This window comes from Panicum virgatum, chromosome 4N, assembly GCF_016808335.1.
Source record: "Panicum virgatum strain AP13 chromosome 4N, P.virgatum_v5, whole genome shotgun sequence".
Classification (NCBI taxonomy): domain Eukaryota; kingdom Viridiplantae; phylum Streptophyta; class Magnoliopsida; order Poales; family Poaceae; genus Panicum; species Panicum virgatum.
This window is the reverse complement of record NC_053148.1, coordinates 49,170,582-49,185,781: the sequence shown is the minus strand read 5'-3', so window position 1 is coordinate 49,185,781 and position 15,200 is coordinate 49,170,582. Positions and strand designations below refer to the sequence as shown.

At 43.5% G+C, this 15,200-nt stretch overlaps 2 protein-coding genes across 3 annotated transcripts; one reads left to right on the top strand and one right to left on the bottom strand.

Annotated features, from left to right (window-relative positions):
- The first annotated feature begins 2,991 nt into the window (after positions 1 to 2,991).
- On the top strand, positions 2,992 to 9,629 carry LOC120668784. Of its 2 annotated transcripts, none has more exons than XM_039948579.1 (12): positions 2,992 to 3,396; positions 3,495 to 3,613; positions 3,776 to 3,882; positions 3,979 to 4,066; positions 5,822 to 6,845; positions 6,957 to 7,011; positions 7,095 to 7,176; positions 7,250 to 7,330; positions 7,421 to 7,525; positions 7,607 to 7,641; positions 8,582 to 8,741; positions 9,315 to 9,629. In XM_039948579.1, exons 1-12 carry the CDS (start codon positions 3,195 to 3,197, stop codon positions 9,375 to 9,377), a joined length of 2,121 nt encoding a protein of 706 aa, XP_039804513.1. In that variant the 5' UTR covers positions 2,992 to 3,194; the 3' UTR covers positions 9,378 to 9,629. The 2 variants fall into 2 exon arrangements, with proteins under 2 accessions (XP_039804513.1, XP_039804512.1); XM_039948578.1 differs by having other exon boundaries at positions 9,312 to 9,629.
- A 97-nt stretch (positions 9,630 to 9,726) lies between these two features.
- On the bottom strand, positions 9,727 to 14,339 carry LOC120668785 (lysophospholipid acyltransferase LPEAT2-like). Its single transcript, XM_039948580.1, has 13 exons — positions 13,739 to 14,339; positions 12,560 to 12,740; positions 12,426 to 12,485; positions 11,898 to 12,061; positions 11,752 to 11,815; positions 11,572 to 11,640; positions 11,377 to 11,472; positions 11,152 to 11,196; positions 10,822 to 10,892; positions 10,645 to 10,711; positions 10,519 to 10,569; positions 10,258 to 10,416; positions 9,727 to 10,170 (listed from the first exon to the last, which is right to left on the bottom strand). The coding sequence occupies exons 1-13, from the start codon at positions 14,224 to 14,226 to the stop codon at positions 10,024 to 10,026; spliced, it is 1,662 nt and encodes a 553-aa protein (XP_039804514.1). The 5' UTR covers positions 14,227 to 14,339; the 3' UTR covers positions 9,727 to 10,023.
- Between the last annotated feature and the right edge of the window lie 861 nt (positions 14,340 to 15,200).

Genomic DNA, 15,200 nt, shown 5'->3' with positions numbered 1-15,200 from the left:
GGATTGGAGGCAAGAGGGGGCTGAAACAATAGAAATGTTGATTTGTGTGAAGATTTAATGGTGATTTGGAGGTCTTGCTACAGTGTTTTACGTGTAATTAGGGGAGCTTGGGGGGGCTTGAGCCCCCCTAGCCCCCCTCCTGTATCCGCCCCTGGCCATGGTGAAGACCAGAGTTGACCTCAATGAGAAAGAAGCAACGAAATATTTATTGTAATGAGTGGCATGGTGGGTAATTTTCTCTAACTCCACCAGCTCCATTCCAGCTCCAAGAATTGGTGAAGTACCTCTCGAGGTGCTCCATAAAAAACGTGGAGTGGAGTGGAGTAGTTAGTTCTATTTGGATTTTTTGTTTGGAGTGGAGCTAAAAAAGATGGAGTGGCCAAACAAACCCTAACAAAAACATTTTCGGGAAAATATCATTTGCAGCTAGTATACTTGTACTACATGTAAGTAGTAGCTAAGATCTTGTTTAGATTCAAAATGCTAATGGATAAGAGGCCTATTTGGATGTATTAACGTTGAGTGTTGAACTTAAGCACTTATATTCTTACTGAAGTTTTAAATCTTGACTAAAGTTTAGCCACTCCATTAGCACTCCTGCTTGTTAGCACCAGTCCATCTATTTAAATTCCAGCCATACATCCATACAATAAAACAGTGTCTCAAATTTAACTAGGAAAAGAAAGAGCTAATAGGTAGCTAAATTTAAGCCATTGTTATGTGCTAAAATTTAGCAGCTAAATTTTGGATGGGCTGAACTTTTAGCAGGTGTTAAATTTTAGCATTAGACGATCCAATCAGAGTCTAATTCTATCTCTATGCATGCAATAAACATGTAACGCGAGCCTTCTAAAAAATATGCCGCAATGAGAGGCGAGCTGATTGTGTTTGACAAGTTGCTGAGGACGGTAGTTAGGAGCATCGATCAGTCCAAAGCGCCTGTCACGGCGCGAATCGATCACCACCTGATGGCCGATGGCCCACGCCGTGCAGTGTAGTGTACGCATTGGACGGCCGGATCAAGCGGTCTGCGGCCGCTCGACGCCCGAGATAGGAGACCGCATGCTCTTTTCCTGTATCCACCCTGAGAGATCGGGTATTTCGCAGAGAGGAGTAGGAAACGTGTGCGTGCTAGCCAAACAAAACATACTACGACGACGACACCAAGCTGGAAGCTGGAAAGCGCGTCCGCTTCCTTCCTTCCCCGCTAAGATAAGACTCGATCGCCGAGCGTGCGTGCATGCATCAGGCAAGCAAACGATGTGACGTGCGCGGGTCGGCCGGCTCCGTCCGATCGCTTCGAAGCAGTCGAGTCGAGCGCGCGTGCTCCCATACGGCAAGTCGCTGTCATCTCGGTCCTTTTTTTCTCAGATGGGTCTACACATGTGCGATGCCGTTTCATTTTGACTTATCCGTTGTGTTGTTGTCATCCAGCCATCTAGGGTTCGTAGGCCCTAATGCGGCTGCTGTGACTCGTTGTCGAAGAGCTTTTGTAATCGGCACGGCTACCCTGACGTGCCTTGTCCAAATGGCAGCCGTGTGTGTTTTTTTGTTACATTGTATTGTAATAGTTGAAAGTTAGAGTCCGATTGATTGGATCCCAAATTTTACTAAACTAAAATTAAGGTAAGCCAAATCATGAGCAAGAAATTTAGATAACCATTTGGTTTAGAGCAAACACGGGCACAAACTTGCACTGAATTGACAATGTTCGATCTCACGGGTTTAGGGTTAGGTTTGTTTCATTTCTTCACGGCTAGCCTGATGTGCCTTGTCCAAATAACAGTCGTGTGTGTGTGTTTTTGTTACGTTGTATTGTACTGGTGGGAAGTTAGAGTCGGATTGGTTGGATACCAAGCGGCAGCGGAGCTAGAAATGGAGTTGGACCCTGCACCCATAGAGATTGATCTGATGTATGAATTGTATGGACATAGTTGAAGATACATAGGGTATTTTTCACTATGTACCACATCGAGGTTAATGAATTTTGTAGATTGGACCCGCCCTTGATGCCAAGTTTTGCCAAACCAAAATTATGTTAAGCCAAATTGTGGGAAAAAAATTAGATATCCATTTGGTTTAGAGCAACTACTAACTAAAACAGCACGAACTTGCACTGAGTTGACAATGTTCCATCTCATGTGTTTAGGGTTAGGTTTGTTTCGTTTCTTCGGTGGGATGTGGAATGCAGAAAATTTAACTTAGCGAGATGCTGCTAGGGCATGACAACATGATCTTCATCCAACTATTCATGTTGCTTCCTCCACCTCTAGCTACCATTACAAGCACTCTTTCTCTTCAACCTCGGGCCATGTTGCATTGCTGTTTCTTCTATGGCCACCGTGCCCTCCTTTTGCTCTGTTCAACTTCCCTGTTTATCCTCAGTTCCTGCCAACCGGCGATCCTCTCCTCCCACAAAAACGGCTACACCCTATTGCCTTGCCACTGCACCCATTGCTGCTGTCTAGTAAAATCATTGACCGGTAACTTTTTTTTCCTCCTATTTTTCACACGTTTGGAGAAATAAGAGGTGTTAAACTTCAACAGACAATTTGCTCAAAAAAAAAAACTTCAACAGACAATTCGATCATCCATCTGTATCATCATTCACTTCTAATTTCTAAACGAATGGGCATATAAAACAGCAATGTCAAAACCTGTACTTGAAGTAGTTATATTTTTGAAAAGAAAAACCAGTTCAAGTAGTTAAGTTTGTTGGTCGCTGGAGCCGCGTTGTCCTCATGAGCACGCTAGAACTGGAAGAGCCCACTGCCCACCGACCTCCCTAAATACATTCCGGGAATCATTCGAAACTGCGGCCCCAAATCGCAAAACTCCCAGAAATATGATTAATCTGCAGACTCTCGAGCCCAAATTATCTCAAAGCTAAGGCACCAAATCCAAAGATTAGAGCTGGATTAATAGGCAAATGCACTCGCGTTTGTCTTTTTACTAATACACCCTCCCTGCCCTCACCTTCTCGACGCCACCCCAACCCCCCACTGCCTCGTATAGTCGTATATTCTATTCCTCTCCCCACCCTCTCATCTCCGCCGTCCTCGCCTTCTCCAATCCACCTCGCGACATCGCACGCGCGCCTCCTCTCGCGACGGCGAGTCCCGCGGCGTAGCGACGCCCTAGGGTTAGGGTTCCGGCGACTTCCGCGCCCCGGGGATCGCGTGGGAGATCCGTCCATGTCGTCCGATCCCGCGCCCCACCTCCCCGCGCCGGTGGCTCCGCCGGGCGCGGCGGAGGTGGATCCCCAGTCCCAGCCGGCCGAGCCGCCCGCCGAGCCGCCAGAGGTGATGCACCGGACGAGGGCCGTCGACTTCCTCGGACGCCGCACGCCCATCGTCTACCAGAACGACAACGGCCCCTGCCCGCTCCTCGCCATCTGTGAGCTCCCGTTCGATTCCGAACCCCCCCTGCGAGTTCACCGCGCGTGCCAAGTGCTTTTCCAGTGGTACTTATGTCTCCTGTTTTCGTTCGTGCAGGTAACGTGCTGCTGCTGAAGAATGTGATCAGCCTGAACCCGGATGCCAGCGAGGTGTCGCAGCAGAAATTGCTCTCTCTCGTCGCCGAACGCCTCATCGATTCCAACAGCGCCATACAGGTTCAGTTTTAGCTCTTGCGATATGGGGTTGTTTGTGGTCAGTTGATCAACGCGAGAATGGTGTTGTGTTGTGATGCAACAGCAGTGTGCACGTTAGATTAAACTAGGCTGCTGGCTGTGGCATTCATTCGTGTGATAATGGTTTTGGGATGCAATTCGTAGGACAAGGACGAGGAGTACATCCGCAACCGGGAGCAGAACATCGCGGATGCCATCGACCTTCTCCCGCGTCTCACGACAGGCATTGACGTGAATGTTATGTTCAGGAAGTGCGTAAGGGTTTTCAGCTCGTTGATCAGTTCTTGGTCGTGTGCTTGTGTGAATGTATGTTTATTCTGATGTTCACTGGGGTGTGTATGTTGCAGAATTGATGACTTTGAGTTCACTCGAGAGCGTGCCATATTTGATCTTCTCGATATCCCACTATACCATGGATGGATAGTGGACCCTCAGGTGTGTTGTGCTACCTTACCACTTAGCTAAAATGCTGCCCTGTGCTGTCCTGTGATCTTGCTGATTTCAATTGGATTTGTGCATGTCATATTGTTCCTAAGTTTTGCACTCACTACAGCATTCTGATCCATGGACTAAACCATCTGATACAGTTATTAGCTATTTTTGTTGAAATGTCACTTTCAATATTCAACTGATAGAACTGATTAGTTTAGTCCTAGAAAGCTTATGTTTACATGATTAGATTATGTCATTGGCTTGGTTGGTCTTTTTGTTTTGTGGGTGTGTGTTTCCAAAACTTATTAGATTTGCTATCTTATGCAAAGCGATCTGTTACTCTAGGATGCGTACCCTGCAGTCTCTGACTACCTGTCTCTGGTGTTTTGATGCACTTCTGGTTCGACATTGATGTATGCTTAAAATTGTGAAGTTTACGTACTGAGCCCTTTAAAACTACTCCCTCTTAAATTTTAGGCGGGAAAATTTAGACCTCCATTTTCTGAATTGACTACCAATTGGTTGGTGTAACCGTTGGGCTCACGTGGCCGTGCTAGGAAAGATTTAAAAGGAAAGTTAATTACTGTTGCTGCCCTCTTGACCGTTTTAATTTATATAGGAAAGTTATCCCCTGATTAATCAGGAAGCCACCAAAATTGAATGCTGATCAATTGTGTATCCGTGTCCATCAATTTAACCGGCAAGCGGCAAGGTGCACGCGCTACCTGACAAAATATTCACGAACATGACACGTGTGCACTACTGCCAATTAGAGCTGTTTTTTGTCACTTCTGCCACATTTTTTTAGAAAAACTTTGTTCATCACCACTCACCTGCAATGTTGATCTTGTCTTCTCTTCACCACTAACCTGCATGACATGTTGGATCCATCTGTACATTAGCTCTATAATAATTCATTACAAATAGTACAAGTGGTTGGGTTTCTGTTGGTTGTGTTTTAATTAGTATATGTGGCTCATCCTTTGTAATATCGTAATGCTTTGAACTGGTTCCGTACTATATTTCTCTTCTTTAGTGATAATAGGCATTGTGCCCGTGCGTTGCTACGGACAAAGTTGGTATAAGTATCAGATACATATTGGTGCTAGAGCATTAATTTGTAGGGATCTATGTGATCGAGTTGTGGACGGAGGGGGTTAGTCCGACTCGCATACGGGATGGACTAAGGCCCTCCTGTCAATAATACGAGATGGACCAAACCAAAAATGTAGGTGGAAACCTTACTCGCTTTAGAAATAGGTATAGATGATACGTAGCTCTCTTGTGTGTTCGAGAAAAAAAAAGTTCATTACAAATAGTAGATACGGAGGAGCAAAAGAATATAGACCATATATTAGGGATATCTCTATATATGGTAGATTATGATTGTATCTGTATCCTACCATATTTGTAGGAGAGGCTTCTTGCCCTCCAAGTCATGTACCCTATATATTTAGCCCCAAGACTCAGGCTAATATAATCCATGCATTATACGCATCTCTATTCCTCCTACAGTATGCATTCCAAATACGTTACTTCCTATTATACGAAGTTTCCAAACAGAAAGCCACTAACACGTATTTAATAGTTACGGATGAGGTCACCTTCTCTAATCTTAGCCATTTAATCAAATAGAATGGGCTGTCCATACCAATTTGGGAGTAACCTGAAATTTGCCCTGTATAATAGATTCAAATTTGATTTGCTTTGCAACTTGCAAGCCACCTTTTACCATTGCTGATTCAATATTGTCTTCAGGATACTGAAACTGCTACTGCTATCGGATCGAAGTCCTACAATGCTCTTGCTTCTGGGCTTGCTGAATTCAAGTCGGGGAAACAAACAGAAGAGGATAAACATATGGATGAAGAACCTGTTGATTTTGCTGCTGCGACTACTGCAGCATTAACGATTCCTTCACCCACTGTTTCTCAAGGCATATCATTTGATGAACATACACTCCCAGACTCAACTGAGCCACAAATAAGGCGAGGCGACCGTGAGGAAGAGGAGGAACTGATGAGGGTCCTTAATCTATCCAAAGCTGAAACTATAGCTGCAGTTGATGGATCTGTTTCTTTTGACACTTCACATAGCCATTCATCCTCCAACGTGGAGGAAACACCACAGAGTGAGAGTTTTCAGTCAGAGGCACCTGAGGTGGTGGGGCTAACAAAAGAAGAGGAACATGGTAATCACGCTGTGAGTGATGATGGTTCTGTGCTACCGGTTACAAATGGTGCTGTTAATAGCAGTGAAGTTGTGCCCAAAGAATCCCAGGAAGCTTTGACATCTAAAGAACCTGAGGACAATGCAATGAAGAATATGCTACCAGGGGACCTTGATAAATCTGTTCAATCTTCAGAATCTACTCCTGCTTATCCGTCTCATGAATCTTTTGCTCCCAGCGATGACCAGCCTGCTGCTCCCATTCTTGTTGAAGCTGATAACAAGACCTGCAGAGGACATTTTGATGCAGACCAATCTACTGATATTGAGGTCAGCGGTGACTCCTCAACTGCAGCTTGTGAAGCTGCTTCAGGTCATGCTACAACAGAATTGGATGAGAAAAGTGATTCTTTAAATAATTCGGAGCCTCCACCTTCAAGCATTCAGGACTGTGAACCAATATACCAAGGTGAAGAGCACATACTTGGCACCACAAATGTGGCATATGATAATCAAGAGCCGGTGTATGAGGGGGAGGTGGTTCTTGCTGAGCAGGCTGACAAGACTGGGGAAACTAGCCATTGCATAGAAGACAAGGCCACAGAACATCAATGTGAGAATTTCGTTCCTTCCACAGTTTTGACTATTTTTATGGAACTCTTTGTGGTTGTGAATGATTTATTTACTGTATTTGGCTTCACACTTTAAATTGATTTATTTTCAGGGGAACTGATCGATAATTTTCTACGGACTACTGCTAACCAGCTAACTGTCTATGGGTACATCTCTATTCTATGCTTTATATACATATTTTTGTTAGTTGCATTCTCATTTATCACATTGTAAAATTTCAATGCTGCAGTCTCTTCTGTTTACAAGAGGGACTTAACGAAAGAGAGCTTTGTGTATTCTTCCGTAATAATCACTTCAACACTATGTTCAAGGTATGCTAAATCAAGTGTCATCTGATTACTTTAATGGATATGTTTTTATTTATTTTCTATATTTATTCGGCAGTACAACGGGAGCCTATATCTCCTAGCAACTGATCAAGGTTTTATAAGTCAAACTGATTTGGTGTGGCAAAAGCTGGATGAGGTATGCTTAACTCTTTTGTCATTGTTTCATTCTCGTTTGAAATGAAAATTCCTTGCTGATTTTTTTTACTCTCAACTGACAATATATTAGGTGAATGGCGATGGAGTTTTTCTTACTAGCAACTTCACACCATTTAAGGCTGAAACTCCAAGAAACGATTCATGGAATGAGCAGCAAGCTATGACGAGTACTTCTGTATGTATAACATCAATAAACTACTGTATTTTTTAGTAGGTATAGTAATGTTAACCAGTTCACATTTATTTCTGTCCACAGGATTATATCTCTCAATTTGACCACACTTCTGGAAAGTATGTTCTTCCTACCTGTCTTTTCTTGTATTGGAATTTTGGCTTAACATGTACTCCCTCCATTCAAAAAAGTAGATCTTTTTGGCTTTTGTAGATTCAGTGTTTGCTATGCACCTAGATATGATGTATGTCTAGGTGCATAGCAAAAGTTATGAACCTAAAAAGGTCAAAACAACCTACATTGTGGAATGGAGGGAGTACTTTTAATGACCGACATCTAGCATGATTTATAGGAGATGATGTGCACTGAGCATGTTCATTACTTCAATCTGAGCATCAGTTTAATTAAAAACCTTCATCATGCATTATTTTAGCTGATCTGAATCAGTTTATGGTTAATAGAGAACTTGAGTTTGTTCAATGTGTTCTTTCATAGATGTGCACTGAGCATGTTCATTACTTCAATCTGAGCATCAGTGTAATTCAATACCTTCATCATGCATTATTTTACCTGATCTGAATCAGTTTATTGTTTATAGGAGATCTTAATTTTGTTCAATGTGTTGTATCGTAGATGTGCACTGAGCATGTTCATTACTTCAATCTGAGCATCAGTTTGGTTGAATACCTTTCGTCATGCATTATTTTAGCTGATCTGAATCAGTTTGGTATGATAGAAATTCTGATGTTTATTATTCTGTAGCTACCTGTTATTCATGGTGTTGAAAAGTGTTGCCCACCTCTTCCCATCAGCTTAAACTTTTGGGTTGAATTGGTTGGTGCATGCAACATGGGAGCCCATTTTCAAGTTTGCACTACATTAGTTTGTTTGACAAATGTGAATGACATGGGAAAATGATTGCACAATGCGCAGGCACAAGTTTGAATTCAGATTTGAATACAATCATTATACCAGCTGCTCCTTATTTATGCTATGTTATTGTTTCACATGTGTTACCTAAGTCCTAACATGTCCATTTTCATTCTCTTATGCTGGCAGTTCTGATCTGGAGCTAGCTATAGCACTTCAGCAGCAGGAGTTTGAGCGGCAACCTCAAAGATTTCAACCTCCACCACCACAGCAGCAGCAGCAGCAGCAACCACAGATACAGCACCAACCAACTCAATCTGTCCGACCAGGACTTGTTGTTGGTCCAAGGGTAAGATTCCTTTAATTGTATACTCATACTCAAAACCTCATTTCTTACTACCACCTACGTTTATTGGTTTACGTTTGGGATTGTTTTAGTTTGGATTCAAATATGGCTGCAACCTGTTGTCTCGAAACCATCATGACCTTGCTTCTGAATCCTAAAGTTGCTACTGCATTCAAACCAGTATGTTATTGCTGGGAGGTCTTTCCAAAATTTACTTGAGAATTCGCGAGGTCACCTATTTTCTCTCAGTAAACTTCACTAGCGAATGAATCAGAATTGTCTATGCTCAGTTAGGGGTCCTAAACCCCCTAACTACGTAAAAGGTGATGATGTGATGGGAGTCTGAGAATGCATACAAAGAGGTTGGATGCATGGCTGTCTATCAATAATAGACAAAACGAGATTTCTTCTGTGTTCGAAGCATCATGAATTGATGGTGCCAATTTACATAGTTCAGTGGTCGATCATATCTTTTTAAGCTCAGTTCCGGTTACACCATGGGTTCTTGTTTAGGCTTTGGCTAATTGGCTTCTTGTTTCCTGCTGACCGTTTCCTGTGATTGTCCTTGTGCAGCAGAGGTCCAACGCCCCACCTCCAGCAAGAAGCGAGTCGAAGAAAGAGAAGTGCATTGTGATGTAAAAAATATCTTCAACAGAAGTAAAAAAAAAAGAACAGATAAGGGACGCATTTTATACTGTAAAGAATTGGTTTCTCTTGCGGAGGCAGTGTCTGTTTTTCGCCACCTTGAGGCTTTCCCGTTCTTAACTTTGGTTTTCACTGTTGTCTCTGGTGTATGTACATAACATCAACGAATAAAGTGTGGAAACAGATGCTGTCAAAATGATAGCTTAGTGCAACATGATTTAATTCATTACCCGACTTAAACTGTTAGTTCAAAGGTTGAGATATTCTACATGCTCTTTCTGTTCGTAGCGATTTTTTTATATGCTCTTTCGGGGAACGCGCGTACTCCGTACGATAGACAGCAGGATCAACTTTACAGTCATTCTTTGCCCAAAATGTCTTGTTTACAAGAGTTCAGATTACAAATCTTTTCTATGTGCACTAGCAGAAGGTTTTTCTGAACAATAATTTTCAACGAAGAAACGAAACAAAACTGTCGTTAGCCACTTGATGCCACCAAAGAATAAGGATGTTTCGGGTTTGGGTTTCAAAATGGAGGAGCCGTAGTGGGTATCCCATTGCATAAACGAGGGGTCCCCTGCCTGCGTCTCGGCGTCTGCCGGCTCCAGCCTTTACTCTTACACGCCACTGCATCAAACATTCAGACTATCTCGATGTACACCTCCCCATTGATCGGGGCTGCAAAGAACGCTATCAGGAAGGGGAACCTCCCAAGGCATGTGAGGAAGTCATCCCTGCTGATCTTTTCATCACCGTCGACATCGAACGTCTTGAACAGCCTCAACATCTGTCAAAGGTTACATTTTCAGATGACTGGCATCTTTGATGGCAACACAGCGTTACGTGTTTTTAGTGAGGAGCAACGAAGACTTACCCCGTCATCAGATGGCAGAAGCATGCTTAACCGCAGGACGTCAGCTAGCTGCCCCCTGGAGATATCAGATGTTTCAGGATCCCTGCATTTCTCAAAGGCGGTCTCACATGCGCCCTGGAACAATGGTTGCTTCCTCAGGTGTGCACACCCAACCAAGAACTGCACACATGATGCACCAAGGGCCCTTAGTGATAATGAAATACACGGTACCAGTGCATTACAGAATTCTTGCGAATTGTGAAATCAAATTGAAGTTGATACCTGACGGAATGTAATCGAATCTGTGATGCCAGAATTGAAGTAGTGAAATATCTGCAAAAGGAGTAGAAGTTCAGTAAAGTGGGCAATCCAGTTAAGCAAGGTACCATTCGCAGAAACTGTCAGTACCTTCTTGCACAGAGGACTGCAATCCAGACCAAAATGAGCCCAAAATTCTTGTGCTTTCACATGTCCACTGCCAGGATTTAAATAGTGTTATTTACAATGTACTTTGTGAAACAACAGAATAACCTAGACTTGGTAAAGCATGATGGCAGTTCTCCGTTAAGGAATGAGTAGTCTTACTCGCTATCTGGATTCATAGCCAAGAAGTTTTCCAATAGCTCCATTGCTTCTGCTGTGTTTACACCATACATCTGGAAGACAACAAAATGAGATATAATGCTGGATTTCATGATCTCTTGATTCAACGGAATTGGGACACCATGTACAAGTACACTAATATGTAATTTGTCATGCTTGTAGGAAATAATAAGGCACTAGTCTATTTCGTACGCAACATTTCACTAATAATTAAATGCAATATTTTTCCTTGTTTAGATTGATAGATTTTGACAGCTGCAGCATTATCATACTGCAAACACATCTAAATAGTATAGTTCTGGAAAGACTTACATCTTTTACCCAAGCCATTTGTACCACGTAATTTGAGCAATTAGCCTGCAAATAGGAAATTCAGCATATTAGGGAAAAATTCCTAGGGATGGGATATCCACTCCGAGTTAATTTAGTACATAGAGTTTTGAAGGATTTCAGTTGGCAAAGCAAGCAAAGGTCAAAGGAAGTGTTTGGGGGTACAGAATGAAGACCATGTTATACACCTATGCATAGCCTTTTTACCTTTCCAGCTTCTACTGCCCGTGCCATTATCATTGAATCACCATATGAATAAGAAGTGGGTAAAACATTAAGGGCACGTGCCATAGCATAACTGGTCTGCAGAAATAAAAAGTTGTAGGGAGGACATCATTATCATGCTTCTATTGAAATGCACAGGATGTTGATGACAAATTTATTTGAGATGAAGATATTTACATTCTCTGCAAAATGAAGGGCATTCTCTTGCTTAATCTCAGGAGGGTAGACAACAGGGAGGTACTCTACCTGCATATTAGATGATCCATCAGATGAGCTAATTGTGTAAGGTGCAGGTGCCAAAAGGACATGATGACAGTTCAGACATTTGCTAGGACAAATTCAGCATGCCATGCATACCTCCATGAAATTATGAAACTGGGTGAACATCTTAAACATGAGCTTTAACAACGATATATTCCCCCTGAAACACAAAACAAGGTTGAATGTTGAGGCAACAAAAAGAAGAATGTCTATCGAAAAGAATATCCACAGAGAAAGCTCACCATGATTGATCAAAGTGCACATGTGGATAACGGACAACAACAGGTTGAACAGGGTAGCCAGGTATGAATGCGCCATGTTGGAAAGAAATCAGGAATCTCCCATTTGTTGTGGTGCCTTCAGGGAATAACAGGACCCGTGGGAAGCTATTGCAAGCTGCCTTTCTCTGTAAGGACATCCTCGAGAGTATGTACCATATGAACAAATAACTAAAAGACAATCATGTTATTCTAGGATGAGTAGGCTAATATTGATTTTTAAGGATCAATTGTGATGCCTGAAGAGGAAGCACTAATTTTTGCTTCCTCTTCTCTGCTTGTTAATTTTTCCATACATCATGTCAACGTAAAGTAGTGTTATTCTATAGATTACAGTTACATATAAAACAATGAGATGACTAAGTGACTAACGTGTGACCACTGCAATACAGTAATTTTTAAAGCAACCAAGTGATTTCACATAATTAATAGAAGCATGAGGAGAAGCTATGGGTACGACAGAGTGGTTGGGTATGAGAGAGATGTTCTTACCTTTATTTCATTTACAGCAGCCTTCCTAGAAGCTGGTGAGAATCTATCCACATATATAACCTGGAAAAGGGTACACGTCTTAGAAGAGACCTGCAAATTTACACACTATCACTGGATGATGGAAATATATTTACCTGCATCGCCCGAATAATTGTTCCAACAAACGGTAGGGCATCATGAGACTCAGATGAAACAATGGTTGGGAACAATTCGTAGAAGAAGAATATGGGTTCTATGTACGAGATATGATTGGAAACAACTATAGGTGCGAGTTCCCTAGGAGCAGGCCTGCCTTTCTTTCTGATCCAGTGGTACCTGATAGAAAAAAGCAAGTGATCGACTAAGATCAGAGAGTATACACAGACACTAGTGTCTCGAGAGAAAAAAAATCAATTAGAAACACTATCCAGCCAAAACTGCTCAGATCATCTCAAGCATAAACAAGCTCAAAAAGGAGCCATCCAAAAGGAACTTTCATACCCCGAAGAAAACTACCATCTGAAGTAAAAACATGTGGCAAAGCAGATGGCACACATTGTTCATGCTCTAAAGTTTTGTTCATGCTCTAAAGTTTTGGGTGCCGATTTTGAAAGCCTAAAATACAGAAATGACACAAATATGCCAGTCCGCTTTTCAATTAATCTCAAGGCAACTTGTGGTAATGTTGATAATCATGGTATTAATGTGATTCCTCACCAGTAGCCGCCTATCCTGGGCAATTTCCCCCCTACTGAAATCATTGCAAAGGACCACAGTCCACAGAGGAACTCCCGTTTGCATGTTAAGGTGGTCACTTACGAACTTCCAGCATGCACATGCAAAGCACATCACGTTTTTCATCTCCAGTTCCAGATGTAGGCCAGCTGAACTGAACTGCCTGAACACGTCGTACGAACAGTTCAACAGCGGTTTCTAACCCGTCCCTGTTACCCATATACCCTGTCGGTCTTCTCCGAGCCGCAATTGGTGCAGCACCAGCACGGCATAAACGACATCTCCCGCACGGACATTCACCTTCCATATAGCGTCATCCCACCAACCAAATCATTGAGGCGCCCAACAAGACCTCACGTGCTGCAATCCCAGCCCCCAAAATCCAGCAAACCAACCCGCATCTCACAATCGCATCACCCACCCAGCGAAATTCAAACGCCTCCTCTCGCCACACAAATCTAATCATCTAAATTTAAAAACAGGTAGCCAGAAATTAAGCGATTGGGTGCTCAGATTAGATCAAAACTACTCGAGTACACCGATCCAGACCCAATCCGAGCGTGGGATTGCGCGTAGCGATGTAGCAAGGAGCCACTCACCCGAATGAGAAGAGGATGCAGCGGGCGGAGATCCGCGTGATCCACATGAGCCGGCGCCGCCACGCCGGCATGGGCCCTGCGCCCTCCCGCGGCCGCTCCTGCACGTCGGCCCACCCGCGCAGCGCCACCCAGGTTGCCGCGTACCCGATCGCGATGGCGAGCCCGAACATCGCCAGCCGCAGCGCCGCGACCGGCAGGAGCAGCAGCGTCCTCGCCCACGCGTAGACGCCGCCGCCCCACGCCGGCGTCGCGTTGCGGAACGGGTCCGCCGGGGACACGCCCCGGTCCCGCGGCGGCCGATCCTCCGAGAGGAACGCGAACGGGTCCCCGCCGCCGTCGTCGCACACGGAGGCCGCGGCGTCGCTGTCGTCGTGGTGGTGGCGGTGGCTGTGGCTGTTGGCGTGCCCGTTGGCGGCGCGGGCGGGCGCGATGGAGCCCGAGAGCAGCGGCGTGGAGAGGGAGGCGGGCCTAGGGCTCGTGGAGGCCATCGGAGACGGCGGCGCGGGAGCGGCGGAGCGAGGCGAGCAACGGAAGGCAGGCCGGAGGAGGGGAGTTATGGCCTTTATCAAAGCGAAGCCAATAGGCCAATAGCGGGGAGCCAAGGAAGGAGACGTTCTTTTGTTTGTGGTCGTGGTCCGGTCTCTTTTTTGCGTTTTTGCTTACTGGCCCTCGCAATTTATGGGAGCCGTTTATTGAGATTTTCTTGAAAAAAACATTATTGAGATTTTTAAGAATGGTTTCGTTTTCGCTGGCCTTCTCTCCTCTTCTTTTTATTTATTTATTGTGTTTCCACGTGTTATTTAGATAGTATATGTTGAGGATGAATTGCTAGGACTAGGAGAACTTCCAGTCTTCCACGAGAAGAACATCCTGGTTGCCAAGTTCATTTTTTCTTTTCGAAGACATATACTCCCTTCGTCCAAAAAAAATAAGTTATCTTAGAAATTTTAAGGCAGATTAACAAGAATGTAAAATGATCATGTTTGCCCCTATTTATTATTTATATTTGGCATTAATTGATTCTTATATGCACATGCACTTTTCAATTAGAGTAGGATGACTTATTTTTTGGGACAAATTTTGAATCGTAGAGTAACTAGTTTTTTTGGGTGGGACCATGGTTGGAAATAGCCCGCTATAGCCTCGCTATAGCCCGCTAATAGCTTTTTAGGAGATCTACCGCTACGCTATACAACATTTGTCCGCTATATCTGCTAAAGGAGGTTTTATGAGATTTAGCCATGCTAAATGTCTGCTAAATAGGTTTTTGTGAGACTTAGCAGCGCTAAATGTCAATTGGGTACTGTTGGGTAGTTTAGAGACGTATTAGACTCAAATTTTAGGTGTTAGACCAACGATACTTATAATTTGTATGAGATTATTTATTTTTTTATCATTCCGCTAAATGATTTAGCTTTCGCTATAGCCCACTATAGCTTCGCTATAGCTATTCTATAGCTTT

What these genes read in the sequence shown, in the direction of transcription:
- LOC120668784 (XM_039948578.1), top strand. Translation starts at nt 3,195, where the DNA reads ATGTCGTCCGATCCCGCGCCCCACCTCCCCGCGCCGGTGGCTCCGCCG. An exon ending in GTGAATGTTATGTTCAGGAA is followed by an intron (nt 3,883 to 3,978) that starts GTGCGTAAGGGT and finishes TGTATGTTGCAG; the next exon opens with AATTGATGACTTTGAGTTCA. An exon ending in GACTTGTTGTTGGTCCAAGG is followed by an intron (nt 8,742 to 9,311) that starts GTAAGATTCCTT and finishes GTCCTTGTGCAG; the next exon opens with CAGAGGTCCAACGCCCCACC.
- LOC120668785 (XM_039948580.1), bottom strand. Translation starts at nt 14,226, where the DNA reads ATGGCCTCCACGAGCCCTAGGCCCGCCTCCCTCTCCACGCCGCTGCTC. An exon ending in GCAGTCCTCTGTGCAAGAAG is followed by an intron (nt 10,570 to 10,644) that starts GTACTGACAGTT and finishes CTCCTTTTGCAG; the next exon opens with ATATTTCACTACTTCAATTC. An exon ending in ATTCGATTACATTCCGTCAG is followed by an intron (nt 10,417 to 10,518) that starts GTATCAACTTCA and finishes TCATGTGTGCAG; the next exon opens with TTCTTGGTTGGGTGTGCACA.